The 15815-nt window shown below is 36.8% G+C and overlaps 1 protein-coding gene across 3 annotated transcripts in view; it reads left to right on the forward strand.

Moving 5' to 3' along the window:
• Positions 1–15086, forward strand: part of SGCZ (sarcoglycan zeta) — a 486118-nt gene extending 471032 nt beyond the window's left edge. For all 3 annotated transcript variants that reach the window (XM_054203217.1, XM_054203218.1, XM_054203219.1), the window contains 2 exons: positions 3825–3948; positions 14835–15086. In XM_054203217.1, the coding sequence (XP_054059192.1) occupies positions 3825–3948; positions 14835–15059 (349 nt within the window). In that variant the 3' untranslated portion in view covers positions 15060–15086. The remainder of the gene's footprint in view (positions 1–3824; positions 3949–14834) is intronic.
• The last annotated feature ends 729 nt before the right edge of the window (positions 15087–15815 follow it).

Raw genomic sequence — 15815 nt, forward strand, 5'->3', positions numbered from 1 at the left:
ATAAACAAGGTAAATCTAAAATATTTCTTAAAACCCAAAATGAAATCTTTTGGTATATTTTTGGAATTATTTTTCTCTAATGCAATCTAGGTCAGCTTGTAAACAGAAAATACCAAATGAAAAATAAATGTTTCTACATTTCTGATGAGAAATATTTTATTACCTTCAAAGGAACATATTCAAGATATTTGAAAAGTTTCCTTTTTTAGCAGTAATTCCTTAATTAATTCAACTCAAATTCATATAGCTTTGATCCTCTGAAATTCATCTTTTTTCACAAATTAACCATTGATAATTACAAAGAAAAAAGCCCTTCTCTCCTCCGGGTAGATCATCTGTCTGTATCACATATAGCAAATTGACTGATTGTACTATTTAAAAACCTTTTTTTAAAAGCCTCTTTGTATTTCCTACAGTGCTGTATTTTCTGTCTAATAATAGCAGTAGTTACCTTCTCCATCATAGCTGTTTGTTGTTTGGGATAGAAAAATTAAATTACATGAATAGGATTCACTCATAGATGTAAATGCCACTGTGACAGCCCATCAGTAAATGTGAAAGGGAAGCAGGTTCTTGATACGCTATTGTACTACTGCGCTTTTCCTTGGAGAGATGAGTATTACAATGTGGAGAGTTACAAGAAGTTTATAGTAGCGATTAAAGCTTTCAGAAATATTACAAAGAAAAAATATTCTAAAGCAGCTGCATATCAAACATAATTTATCTCAAAACATTGAGGAAATAGTCTCTCTAGATGTATAGACATTTGCGTTTCCAGGAGCATGCCGCAGATTGCACAGCGAAGTCATTTTTCAGATGTAGATCATCCGAAGAATAATAATAAGAAAAGTAAACTAGCAACTGTAAAACAGATTAGGCATTCAATTTTACTAATAGATGGGTGGTGTTTTAAAAATTAGTCTGCTGATCATCAGTCATTCATTGACATTTCTACCACATTATTTGATTTCGGGAAACTGCTAAAGAAATATCTGTTGTCTGAAAAAGAAATTTCTTCTCCGCAGTGTGTAGAAGGCTGATATTAACAACTTCTTCTCAAGTTCAGAAATTAATTGCCCGATTGTCTTCATTTTAGACAAACCAGAAGTCACTTATGTTAATGAAGTTGATGAAAAACAGTGATGAAACAAGACAAAACAACTCTGAGCTATGCACTGTCACGCGTTTTGGAAAACAAAAAGTTTATTCTTCAAACAAAATCATAGTTTCTTGAAAGATATTCCTAAATAGATTTTTATTGTCCACCTGCTGAAAAATTTCAGTCAGGTCTGAGAGTGGTTTTGGTGTTATGAAAGCAGAAATATTTGTGACTTTGCTAATGACCATCCATTCAATGCAATAAATGTAGATAAGAGCATTTTTGTCTTCATGTTTGTGAAACGGCAGCTGAAACCACTGAGAATTGTTCATATTCCTGGAAAGTAGGTTATAAATCACAAAAACATGCTGCTAAAAATATGCAATGGAAGTATCCAATTATTTAACACTTCTATAATTCATATTCCTTTTAAATTCAAGGTAAAACCTCATTAAGGCAACAGAGTACTTTCGAAAACCTAATTTCTAAACCTTGTAGTTTATTTGGTTTCTAAAAGGTTTTGGAAGCTCTTTTTCTGCTGTCTTACAGATATCAGAAGTTCGCAAACCCCCATCTGAAAAACACTGATGTACGTGATTAAATAATTCATGATATTTAGATTCTTTCCTGGTACAAAGAAATTCAGAATCTTCTATTAACCTCTCCCTACAGATTGTCAAAAAAAAATTTAAAGAAAATGGATTAGCACTAACAGTAACATGGATTTTTCTGCTGCTCCTATCTGTACTTCTCCCATGTATGCTTTTTTTTATATAGGTGGCTACAAATAGGGTTTTCCTCTAGCTGGGTACCTGCTTTTAATAGTTTTATTCTGTGTTGCCAAATAATTGCTTTCCTTTTTTTTTTTTCCTTTCCCTATTGACTGTCAGTGACATGTAACAAACAGAAATATTTCACAGATACCATCTCAGCGACTTACTTTGCATGCAAATGTGGCATTTGGGTTTCAAAATGATAATCCATCGCTATTATATACACTTAAAAATTTCAATAGTTCAAATACACTGAAATTCTCTTGTTCCATTGCTTGATGGATCTTTCATTTGGCTTTTCTGTAGCAAATTCATTTTCAAACTATTCTTTCCTTTATACATCTAATACTTCACTATATTTTTGGATGGATGTGACCTAACACTCAAAATACTATTTGTTGAGGGGGGAAAGATGATGTTTTCTTCAACCTTCTCATTCTAGACATTTCTATCATTAATATATTTCCTCTTACAAAAAGCCTTTGTTCAGGTAAAGTGGAACTGTGTTCTGTCATTATATTATTGGGACATAAATAGATTAAAAGATTTGTCTTGCTCTTGACGGGGGCTATGCAATAAGTCTACAGCGGAACACGACTGGAATCCAAATTTTTGTTTCCTAGTTCAATACAGTTTTCATCAACAATCTTTCCCATTCAGTATGTGAGCATGACTGCTATGAAATCCTGGCATTAGTACTTCCCTTTCCAGAGAAACTTGTACAATACTGAGATAACATAACTGAGACAGTATCGTAGTTCTGCGTTAAGGTTGATGGAGGAGTATAGAGAGAAAGAGAAAGACCAACTGGAGTAGAACAACAAAAGCTGCTTTGAGGAAAGACGCCAAGCCCAAAGGATAAGCGTCTTGACCCTGTTATAACAGGGTTAAAGAGCATTATGAGTATTTTGTAGAACAGAAAAATAGCACGCAAAACTCCACAATATTAGAGACATAACAGGTTTTCTTTTCCTCTGTTCTTCATACATGTTGCTGCTACTCCTATCCGAAATTCAAATGAGTCTATGAAGGCTAGGTCATTCCCATCAGTTTTACATCATTGTTTAAAACTTAAGTGGTTTGTTTTCTTTTTATTTAGATGAACATTTATCGTCAATCACTAATCAGACTTTAGTTATCAACCTGTCATTATAGAAGCACTCACAGAGACTTGTGGAATCTTATGTACCCATGTTTCAGTACAGTCAAGTAAATTAGGTACTGATGCTGGAAAGCATCACCGAGCAGATGAGCTTATAGCAGTATATGCTTAAATGCCGTCTTAAATTGACATAGCTTTAAACGCATACTTTTTTTTTTTTTTTCTTTCTGCAGGCCATAGAGAATAGTGTGAGAATCACACATAAAACTAATTTTTACTTCACAGAATCACAGAATGGTTTGGATTGGAAGGGACCTTAAAGTTCATCTAGTTCCAACCCCCTGCCCTGGGCAGGGACACATCTCACTAGACCAGGCTGCTCAAAGCCCCATCCAGCCTGGCCTTGGACACCTCCAGGGATGGGGCAGCCACAGCTTCTCTGAGCAACCTGGGCCAGTGTCTCACCACCCTCACAGTAAAAAATTTCTTCATGATATCCAATCTAAATCTCCCCTCTTTCAGTTTGAGGCCGTTACCCCGTGTCCTATCATTACACTCCCTGATCAAGAGTCCCTCCCCATCCTTCCTGTAGCCCCCTTCAGGTACTGGAATGCATCAATAAGGTCTCCCCGGAGCCTTCTCTTCTCCAGGCTGAACAACCCCAACTCTCTCAGCCTGTCCTCGCACGAGAGGGGCTCCAGCCCTCTGATCATCTTCATGGCCCTCCACTGGATCCGTTTACAATTCAAAATAGATTTGCATCTACAGGCAATGAGGATTTTGGGGCCGGGTGCTTTTTTGGTGGTTTGATCCAGTGGATTTTTTCTCAGTGGTTGTTTTTGTCTTTCAGACTTGAATCCCCTACAAGATCTTTGGTGATGGAAGCACCCAGGGGAGTGCAAGTCAATGCAGCTGCAGGAGACTTAAAGGCTACCTGTAGGAAAGAACTGCACTTACAGTCCACAGAAGGGGAGGTAAGTTCAACCAGCAGAGAAATGTTCTACAGCTCTGCCTCGCATAATGCAAACAACGTGAGAATAATTTATTCAGCAGCAAGATAAACAGCACAAGAAATGTTCTGCCTTTGCCTACATTAAAGTGATTTTGGTTTAGCTTGCACAATTATTAATACTTATTTGCATTTTGCAAATATTTGAATCACTAAGTTTCATTCACACTGAGAAAATGTTAGTTAAATGAATATAGATAAGAATTGTTTTTAATCTAAGAGTCAAGGGAAAAGCTATCCAGTACTTCAGCATATTCCTGGAACAGAGACAGCTAAGTGATAGTGGTAAAAAATTACATTGGATGAATCTGACAAACTTAGAGAGAGACATGTGAATTAATTTGGATTAATACTTCATTAAACCATGATGAAGAGGTCTAAAAAATTTGCTCTACATGTGATTTATTTCCTCAAACTGTTACTATCTCTGTAAGAGAGGCAGAGTACTTCAACGGTATGTTCACTGTACTGTTTCATCAGTGTCTTGTTTCAGTGATCAACTCGTAAAAAGATTTTGGAATCGATTCTTCCTGTGTAAACCCGTGCGAACAAATGAAAATGATGTTAAATTGGGTCACCGGTTTGGTTGGCCATCCATGTATTGCAGAAATGCATGAAAGATTATTGGTATGAGAGTCCTTTCATCTTCAATCCTTAAAATGATATAACATTAAAAAAAACTTGTGCGAGGGTATCAAAGGCTCTCAGATTCCTATTAGGCACTTCAGAGAAACGGATAGATTTTAAAATTGTTCTCAGTGGGACTTGCCAGGTTACAGCATTTTTGGAAAACTGATTGCTTAATGTAAATATGTAATTAGGAATGGAGCTCTTTATAAATTTTTTGCCTTTTGTGTTTGTATTTGGTATTTTCTACCAAGTGTTCCCAGATACTTTACAAACTGTCCAAATAAGGAACAACAAACCCCACCAGCATTCACATCTGTCACAGAAAATCCCCTGCAATGCACACTGTATGCATTACAGTGCGGACAGGAACATTTTTGGCCAATATACTGCATCAAAGGCCTACTTTGATAACATTTTTCTATTGATGCAAGTATCTGTCCTGCATAATTAAAGCGCGCTGTTTTCCTAATTCAGAACCTCAAGTATTTATATACCACATGTCCCGTCTTAGTTCTGATTTTCTCCAAAAGCCAGCTCTTCCCACAATTCTTCATCTTTACTTACCACCTCTCTAAATATGAAGTCTTTGTTACTGTTGCCTAAAGTTGCTGAGATAGCAGTAAGGACAGTCTAATCCTCCTTTAGTAGTAAACATTGTCGTCCCTCACCCTTGTGCTTTCTGTGAGTATTTTTATTGCAGGGGCTACAGCTTTCTGTAACCTTTCCTGATACTCGTCCATAAATCCATACCTGGCCCAATCTAGTATGTTTCCTGTGTTTATTAACGTAATTTTTTCACCTAGAATGTATTTCTTTGTTCTTTCCATTCGTGATATTGCCAGAGGGAAAAAGTAATACTCAACTGAAAATGAAAAAAAAAACCAAACCAAAAAACCAAAACAGCAGAAAGACTGTTACCTTCCTCGATCCCCCGTGAGCCCTGAAGCAATGATTGTAGCTATAATGTCTTGGTTTGCTATCGTGCATCTCCGTGGGGCTTTGTACAAGTATTTAATCTGTGGATTCATCAGGCATTTTTGCTTATATCAACACTGTGAGTTTGTTGCGTGACTTCTATTTTTTCTTAAGTATTTACTGCAACTTATCGAAGAGGTAGTTTTGGAAATAACATCCTGTGACCTCAGTTGAACTTTGAGAATGCGAACTCAAGAAAAGTTATAATGACTATATCATGTATTATTCAGAATTTGAATTCTATTCAATATTAAATGCTTTGTAGGAAAAAAAAAAGTCAGTATAAAGAAGATTTTGCTCAACTTAATATTAAAAAAAATTATATTCCACGACACGGTAAGTAAGATTTTGCACATCTGTGATCTCTCAAGTAGATGTTATGTTGATAGATATCAGAAAACAGGATACCAAACTTTCCCCAACCTTTCCCAAGGAGCTGTTCTGTAAACATACACCCAACAAAGTTCAAAGAGTCTAATTATCTACTGAATACTTGCAATTCCAGTAAGATCTGCAAAGAACTCTACCCTAAATCTACAGAGAAATTCCGTCCTGAGGTCTGACCAATGCCTTTCTAGTCCACTGTTTTCTCTCTTACACTGGAGCAGGTCAGAGGAAAATGCAGAAACACTTTGGAAGGCATACGATGATCTCCCACAGCATCACCGGTCGTGCAAAATTACCACATTAGGGCCATTAGGGAATTGGTGGACTGATTACAGCCTGGTGTGAGGAACCAGGATAAACCTCTGATGGATAAAGTATCCATGTAACAAAATACTCATTGGTGTCCTTGCTTACAGCCCAACAGATACACCACAGATTCGCAGACAGTATGGAAAAAAATGTAAAGGGTTTATCATTACTCATTTTTAATAAAACGCATTCTAAACCAAAACACAGTACCTTTGTCAAAAAGAATCTTCATTTTAGCCTGAAAATGTATGCTTCATCAGTCAGGATTCTTTCTCGAATAAAAGAATGCTGTCTTTGTGAATTGGAGCTGTGAACCATTTTTGTGATAAGACATTATTTGTACTAGAAAAAAAACACAAGTTTTTTTTTTTATAATTATCACACTGATTAAGTAAATTTAACTTTTCAATGTTCGTAAGCTTATTCAAAAAATCATCAAAGATATGTGAATTAACATGTTCCTTCTATAGCATAATTATTGCCCTATTATGCCAGAAAATAGCCATGTGGCATCTGGAATCAACCAGTTATAGCCATATAGCAGAACATTATGAATTTACTGTGCGTTAATCTATGAAACCTATATTTTCCTTTTATTTAAGAATAACTGCAGAATAATTTTTAAGAACATAAATGTGTTTATGAAATAATTTTCCTCTAGCGTTATTTCTCATGCAGTATAATCTCTAGCCTCCTACATCATAAACGGAAAGCCTTTGCAAGCATTCTGAATTCTGCTGTTTGATACATTTTCTTTTTATTTACTGCTGCATTATAATAATCCTTTTAGCCCTATTACGCATTATAGTGCGTGATCCCAGGCTGAATACTGGGGGCTGTAATTTAGACTCAGATTCTGCTGCCCTTTATAAAGCTCTTGAGCTGCACCCTTGTGAGCTGAGGCATCAGCAGAACCCTTTGATTCAATTATAGCTTGGCCTTTAATTGTGAACTATGTATTATTCTATAAATAAACCATAACCAATGGTTTAAAGCAGCAATCATTTACGAGGAAAATGAAATGTGAAGCTCCAGGCTCTAGCCGAATCTACTGGTTCACATAAGAGGAAAAAGAACATTTCTCGTTTGGAAATTCAGCACAAGGAGTGCTAGCTGACTGCTGCTGCTTTTACATATAAACACAATGCAAGAGTACAGATCAATTTTGAATTCTGTTGATACCAGATTTTGCTAGCCATAAAAATATCTTAGAATTGAACCTGAAACCCGTTATCATATAATGGTAACAAGCTTAAAGGATTATTTGGTGTTGTCCACTCCTTGGTCTAACAAATAATTTTAATGGTTTTGACAATACATCACCCTTTGAAGCAGGCGGCTGCTAACTCGCCTCAGCTTTTATGAGGCTTGTGCAGCTGCTACATACTTTTGCAAGCAGCTTCTACGTAAGCTAGGCTCTGCGCTTCCATTGTATCCCGTTGACTGTCAAAGATCAGGTAAGTAAAAGGAAGAAGATGCGCAGAGGCTTCTCATTTTTAGAAACATATTCATATTAGTCACCCTGTCTGTGACCTTTTTCCTATTTACTTCTTTATGCCCTTGGATTTCCTTGTCAAATTACCCTCCTTCATAGCATCGTTTGTAGACTGCATTTGGTTGCTTCTGGCGTAATGAGGCTGATCCCTTAGTGAGGCTTATAGCTGTCACTTTGAAAAGGAGCGATACTCTTCAACAGGCAAAGTTTACTCAAAATCAGTGTAGCAGACAAGAGGCCAAGTTTATGTTTACCATTTTAGCACAACACAGTTTATGAAGCATACGCCCAAGATTATTTTGTAGAGACTAACAAATGCATAAATTACTAACATTTGACATGTTCTATCCAGTTCTCTCTTAAATTCAAGAGGTGTATTTAACGCAGAGATTAACACGTAATAAAACTAGAGTAATTTTCACTTGTAAACCCAACCAACAGTGCCATTTTAAAGCTTTGGGTTTTGGTGGGGGTTATGGATGTTTTTTATGTTCTGAAACAGAAAAAAAGAAAAAAAAAAGGATTTTTTAAATTATCTAAATACACTGAAATGGAACTACCTTCTTCTGCAAGGTGCTTGCCATGGCTACAGAGGAATGGCTTGTCAGAGGCAACAACATTTCCTAGATTAGTTCAATTCAGACAAGTTATGTTTGTCTGAGATTAAATGTTTGCAAAAAAAAAAAAAAAATTAAATGTTTGATATGGGTGAAGTGAGCTCAGTGAAAAATAAGCGATGGCAGGCTGTAGGGCTCAAAGAGCCAGTTTATTCACCAAAAATTGCCTAACAATTACATGCTGCGTTTTTTGGTATTAACCAGTTGACTTGTCACTGTTGTCTGGGAGGAAAGACATTAGTGGAAATGAAGGAAAGGAAAGGAAAGTGAAAGAAAGGAAAGGAAAAAAAGATTTCTGTATTTTTTTAATTATTGATTTGAAAAATTCTATTAAGATGTTTCGACAGATATTTAAAATTATTAAATGCCGTGTTATTTTTAAACAACAACTTTCATTTTCAGCTTAAAACAGTTTCTAATGTATAAGTTAAGTTACAATAAAAAGACTTTTATGTAGAAGTCTACAACCAAAATACAGTGTTCCCAACCTACAAAAGCAAAGCGTTTTAACTGATATCACCCATCTTTGAACTGTTTGTTCATGGGCAAATTTTGAAGACCAACACCATAAGCCATTTTATTAGAAAGAAAAAAAAGACATGAGAATGAATAATTTATTATATAAATAAAGCATTTTTCCGTTAATACCACATTTTAATCTAGTTCTGATTTGAATGGTAATTAATTAATAAGTTTTTGTACTTGGTAGACTAAGCACAAATATTCCAAATACATTTCACTTTCTGGGTTGGGTACATAAATCATAAAGAAGTCACATATTTCCCCTGATTTAATGAATTAGCAAAGACATATAATATTATGTAGAATTTGATTCTGGGAATTCTGGTGTACGAGACTACCATTGGCACTCCACGAACACTGGAGCTCGTAAACATCATCCCTGAAAATGATTTCTTTAACAGAAGGAAGACGTACAGCAGGAAGTTTTGGCTTCCGTAGCCACCCGTATAAATTGCACTGGAGTTATAACTCAGAAGTTACAATATATGCTTGTCTTTATTTCACATGAATTTACAAAAACGTGTACTTAGAATAAAACTCGACTCTCATAAACACCAACTCATTATCGAAGAGTCAAAACGTAAATTCTTCCATTCAAGCAGGAGCTGTACATTTCACTGATGTACAATGGTACGTTTCATGCATATATGTGTTCGTTTTCAAATCACTTTCAGTTGTCAATAGTTCCAGGCATAACATGGAGGTGGGAATAGGAGCAATGTTAAGAAAAGAAGAAACTTGCCAGGTTGGCTCTGTCCGGGTGTATCTGGTAGAATCTTTAGAAAGAGAACATTCACCACACCAGACTACGCTTTGGTCTAAAGGTCTCATTTGTTTTGTGGTGAATCCATCCTGCTCTTGTAGAGAAGACATTTTCAATACGCAGGTTGTACTAGATCTTTGGATCTAGTTGTTCCTCGATATTATTTATCATTATGACAGATATGGTTCCAGATATTGTGCCAGCATGTGTTTAGATTTTACAGTAAATATGCTATCAAGTTAATATTTTAATTTTCCATTATGATTTCTTTTTTCCTCAGAACTATCTTTCAGATTTAATGAAAGCTAATTTAGGCGATTGGTTTTAAAATGAATGTCAAAAACACAGATAAGTGTTAGAACAAATAGCCCATGTGAACGAAATTACTGCAATTTATCCTGTCTTCATACCAGCATATGAAAATAATATAGTTGAGTGTAGTGACCCATCTGTATAATCCTGTTTGTATGTATGCTTCTGATAGCATATGGAGAAGAGCAAAAAGACTAGGCAAAATTTTGCATTGTTATAATTCAGATTAGTTCTGAAGAGCCTAAGGGAACCCAAAAGGTTTTAGTGAGATGTCATTATACTGTCTCCTCATACTGGTTGATGAACACCAACCTTTCGGCTTTCCTTCTTTTCTTCCACATTTCCTCCAGGTTCCTGCCATTTCTTACCTATGCTAGCCCTGAAATATGCCTATGCATCTCTGTAGAATTACCTGTCTATTCAAACTGTAGATGAATAGAGAAAATTCTTCAATATTTATAAATCCTAACACTTTCATTTGGCTTGATCAGCTCTGCCTGTCATCTCTCTCTTGAGGGGACTTAGTCAAGGGCCTAGTGGAGCACTTTTATACATGGCAGGTTCATATCTCTGTATGAAACAGCTTGTAGAAATATTTGATTTTTTACATCATGCCTGTGTCTTGCCCACTGAAAGTTCTCTCCTTCCAGTTAGTTCCTTGGTTTGCAGATAATCTGTTTTCTGGCTTGCCTTCCTCTCCTTTTCCCTCTCACTGTTCGGATTAACAGCACGGTCTGATAAGCAGATGACTTGCAGATCTCCGTTAGCAAAAAATGTATATAAAATAGTACAATTTTTCCATTCCTATCACCCACCCTACAGGCTGATTCAGTTTGCTAGTTTAATTAGTCAGAAATCGGGTCTACTTGTAAATATTATAGGGCTAATATATTTTTTTCGGCACTAAAATGCACAAGACATAGCAGCGATCTAGGATTCCTAAACCTCAAGTATTCAGAGGGAATGATGCTGCTGGATGCTCTGCTCTCTGATGTGAAATTGCATTTCTCCGAGTAACGGCTGCCTTTTCCATTTTGTAATCTCTCAGTCAGTCTCCTACAATGTTTCAAGAACAGATAAAAGTTTTGTTTGTATCCTGGCCTATTTATCTGCTGAGGTGTGAGACTCTCGGAAAGAGATGCATATGAAGTATTAAATGGCTTATCTCACACCTTTCACAGCACAAAAGATTAGAGAAAGACGGTGTATACAGGCGCCTACATTAACTACTGTCATCTAGCAACAGTGTTCCCTGAGAATCTAATACTCTTCAGGTTTTTGTCTTGCCACTTCTTCCCTTCTCTTTAAATGCTTCATAACAGCAGGCATAAAACGGTGAGTAGTTTAAGTTTTACTGATGTTGGAGAACTTTTTGGCCATGAATTTCAGTTTTTAGCAGAAGATAGGAGCGGAGAGGATATATCCTCAAACATGGACTATGTTCTTCTCAAATTCTTTACATATTGGGCTATTATGATGACATATTTGGACCCCTGCTTGACTAATAGGTAGCAATGTTGCATCTTTAAATTTAATCTTTTATTTATAACCTTGACAGCGTATGTATAGAGTGGATTTTAATGCTGGCTTTTAGCCATCTATATTAGTCCTCTTCATCTCGGGCACCCCCAGGGATTAGCTGTAGGAGTCTGTTTAAATTGCATAGCCTTCCCATCTTTCTGCCGTGGCACGGAGCTCGTTAGACTCACCGCAGCAGATACACCCTCACAAGAAACCAGACTCTGTACCCCAATATCCGCGTTGCTCACCAGATGTTCTGGGACGTGTGCTGCGACAGGACCCCATAGCTACCGCTCAAGGTGATGACACCGGAAAAAAGCTGGGCGGATCTACATCACATCGTGAAATTTGTAAGCACCAGTGGAAAAGCATGCACATTTATGCTTAAAAAGATCGTTTGATATAATGAGGAAAATAATAACTGAGCTACATCGTATTATAACGCACACTGGAGCAAGGTCCACTGGATTAAAGCCTTAGAGCAGTACACTAGAGAACATCTGCAATGAGGGGCTGCAGAAGCGTAGCTGTCCTAATGTAAGCAAACACATACAAGTATTGACCTCCTAGAAAAAAAGATAATAAAGAGATTTCAGTCTAGCCTGATCTCTGACACATATGCCCTCTGATTTTTTCTGTGTTAATTCTTGTTTGAATCAAGACATGTCTTTTAGAACCCATTTACAGATTTCTCATGATCCTTCCCCATCCCCACTGCAGCTAAACTGTTAAAATGGCCAGTCACAGGCTCTGTCAAAAGTACAAATAGCTAATCTTGTATTGTAGTTGCATTTTCTTACATGTATGTTTTCTACACTGAAGTGCCTTTTATACTCACATATATAATATTCTAATATCTCCTGCTTCCATTTTTTTTAAACAAAAGCGTAGAAATAGTCTTTTCCTTATCTCCTTCAATATTCCAAGTATATCACAGCTTACTGAAATCAGTATTAAAAGTCCGAAAGGCTGCTCAGATTTTTTTTTGAGATCTATTTGTTAAAAGTTATCAAGAGCGGCTGATTAAAAGTATATGACATTGCTGGCTCCTGTTTAATATCCTGTTCAGTTACTGTTGAAATTGAAAGTATTTTATCACAGTCGTGTTCTGACATCAGTACTTGTTCTTTCTCCAAGTACAGAGCTGTACTGAGCACTATTCAGCATAAAAGATACGCTTATACTTAGATAGAGCGTGCGCTGTTGAATGCTACTGGGTTTTTACACAGTACTGTTGATAGCCCCACCATTGCTGCGTTAATAGCAGACTTGTTAACATTTATTCTTCATGTGAGAAGTGAGAGAGTACTTTTTATTAGCCATCACTCCACTGACGGATGATTATGTCATTTGTTTCCGTCCTACATTTTACCAATTCCTAGCTTCTAGTTTGCTATCAAGTTCCTTTTTTGTCCCATCTGTTATTTTCTTTTCTTATTACACTTGCTGTAGTTACTTTCACATTTACTCCTAGCTGAGCTGAATGTTTTTACGTGTTTAATCTTCTTCTTCGGTTGTAATTCTAGCAGAACATTATTAAATTGTTCCCAACACCATCCACGTTTCTTCCATCTAATTTATTTCTGCAGAGATTTTTGACTCCTACTTATTTCAGGTCTATGATACTGGACTTTTAACGTGTGTATGTGTGTATAAATACATAGTTCCTTTGTCGTCCAAATTACAGAACAAAGATAATAATTTGCTGCATTTTAGTTTCGAAATCAGTTCCTCTATCAGTCAGGATGTGAATTAAAACCGGCATCGTGCCACGCAGTTGTCCCCTGTGCCTCTGAGATTCTCTCTTGCCGTCCCTTTTAGTGTAAATTCGCAGCGATGACAGTACCTTACTCTGGAAGCTGGAGAACTCGCAGTGAGGTGGGGTGTGTTATATCGTTTGGGGCTGCTTCCAGCCTGTATTTCCTTCGATGATCCCAGTCACTTCCAGTGCTTCTGCTGTGCATGGTAACGTGACCGTGCATCAGTCTTTGCATGGAATTTTATCCAGTCTTCTCTAATTTGTCCCCGCCTGCTCTCCTTCCCTTCTCCCCAGCAGGGCCTTAGGAGCGCTCCTGCACTGCTTTTCTTCCATACAGCGCCGATTTTACCATAAAGTAATACTTGTCTCCTGTAGAAAAAAACAATACTTGCCACATCTCCTCAGATTCTTTACATGTACTGACAACGTTGTGATATAATGGTGTCAGGGTGGCTTTGTTGGTTTTCAATACTGTATAACAACACTAGTAAGTATTTAAGCAAATCACCTTTTCCTAAGCCTTATCTGAAAAGCTTAAATCCATTTTGATTTGTTACCTCTTTTCTTGAAGTTCATGGTCTGCACATGAGGCCATGACTGATCTTACTTTGGTTCTCGTTTACTCCTTCCATGAATAAAAAATAAACTCTAAGCAGCTGGAAGCTCATCTGTTTGTGCCAGTGGAAGACATGAGTTTTTCCTGCTTTAGTTACCTGATTTCATGATGTAGTTTTTCAACATCCTGAAAACGTATAAGTGCAAATGCTGCAGAACTCAGTATAGATTCATGAATGTTACTGGTATTTACAGTCTCATACTGACTTATGTTATTTCCAATGGAAGGAGATTAAAAAAAGAATTTTTTTAATCATATTCATTGTTCAGAAACAAGTGGGAATAGCTTGATGACCTTCTTAATGAGACTTTAACCTGAAATATTTTCTCCTCTTAATTTAGGTCAAATAAGCTCTTTATTTTGTGCGTATGACTCTGTACCCTTATTTAATTATTCTCTGGATGTAGCTATTGTTAAGCCCCTATAATTTAGCACAGTTCAGCACATATTTCCAGCTGCTTACAGGAGCACACTGGGGAATGTGCTTCAATATCACTTCACACTTATTAAATACAAATTCTTCCAGAGCAAGGATATGCTACTGCCGTGAATGAATAAATTTTAATCATAAAATATACAAGTGAAAATTCAGCCTATTCAAGAATATTGTCAAAATGATTTTGTATGACGCTGCTTGTGTCTGAATAAACGTGTTGGGTGAAGTGTTTGCGTATACTGTAGTAATGAGCGTTCATGGGTATTCAGCTGCTCAGAGCTGAAAAACAATAAATGTCAGTTTTTTTATTTCTAAAAATAATTATTTCTAATATCTATTTCTGATGTTTCTAGAAGCCTTTTTTAATACTTCTAACAAAAGATTTCCTTTTTTTTATATGTATTTCTAAAAAACTCATGACTGCCTCAAAACACGGCTTTAAAATATGTCACGATGCTGAAAGAAAATTTACTTACTCCTTTTCCTTTTTTTTTCTTTTTTCCTCGTAGATATTTTTAAACGCAGATACGATCCGTCTGGGAAATCTACCAGTGGGTTCCTTTTCCTCCTCCTCCTCCTCCTCTTCCTCCTCCTCCTCCTCCGCTCCCAGCTCTTCAGCTCCTCGCCAGACTATCTATGAGCTCTGCGTCTGTCCCAATGGTAAACTTTACCTGTCCCCAGCAGGAGCAGGCTCCACATGTCAATCCAGTAGCAACATCTGCTTGTGGAGCTAGAATGACTCCAGTTTTCTCCTCACACCAGAATAGCCTTTTGTTACTATCCCTCTGCTTCACAGTTCTGCTCGGTTTCCCTTGTGACAAGTTCGACGCTTCAAACGGCCTGCAGAGCAACTTCTTCCAGTGTAAGCAGGAATACGGCGCTGCCTTCTCTTGTGGTTCGTGTTGCCACCCAACGTAGAGACGGGAGTGAGATATTCAGAAATCAATGTATTCTTCATCAGGAAACCTGGAACATAATATCACCTTTTGTCCAAAAGGGAGAATAACACAGGTGCCTTTGCTACATGAAGTGAAGCACATAGTTTTAGATTTTTGCAGGACCTGGATATGAACTGCACATATATATATATATATATATATACAGTACAAAAACAAATTTGCCCAGAATCTGACGGTGAGACGAATTGGTTCCCCCTGTATGATAAATAACTTTACTGTCTGAAAGCACAATTTTCCATTCATCTTTTTGGATGTAAACTTTTATCCCGGAATTTTAAAATTTTGAAGCATTGTGTGATGCTTGCTTTACTAAACAATTAAATTCAGTAAATGGTTTTTAACACAAAAAGAGACAGAATCCCTCCCTGAGTTTGGTTTCTTTCAAAGCGTGTTGTTACTCTTTGTCTACTAAGTCTAGGGTTTTGTACACTAGGTAAATTTTGGAAGTGCTCAGCAATATTACCTTTCTGAGTTAAAAAGACATCTGCTCTTGTTTGTCAGATCTGAACGGCCTTACGTAGCATTTTCGTG

The sequence above is a fragment of the Rissa tridactyla genome, chromosome 5 (assembly GCF_028500815.1).
Source record: "Rissa tridactyla isolate bRisTri1 chromosome 5, bRisTri1.patW.cur.20221130, whole genome shotgun sequence".
NCBI lineage: Eukaryota > Metazoa > Chordata > Aves > Charadriiformes > Laridae > Rissa > Rissa tridactyla.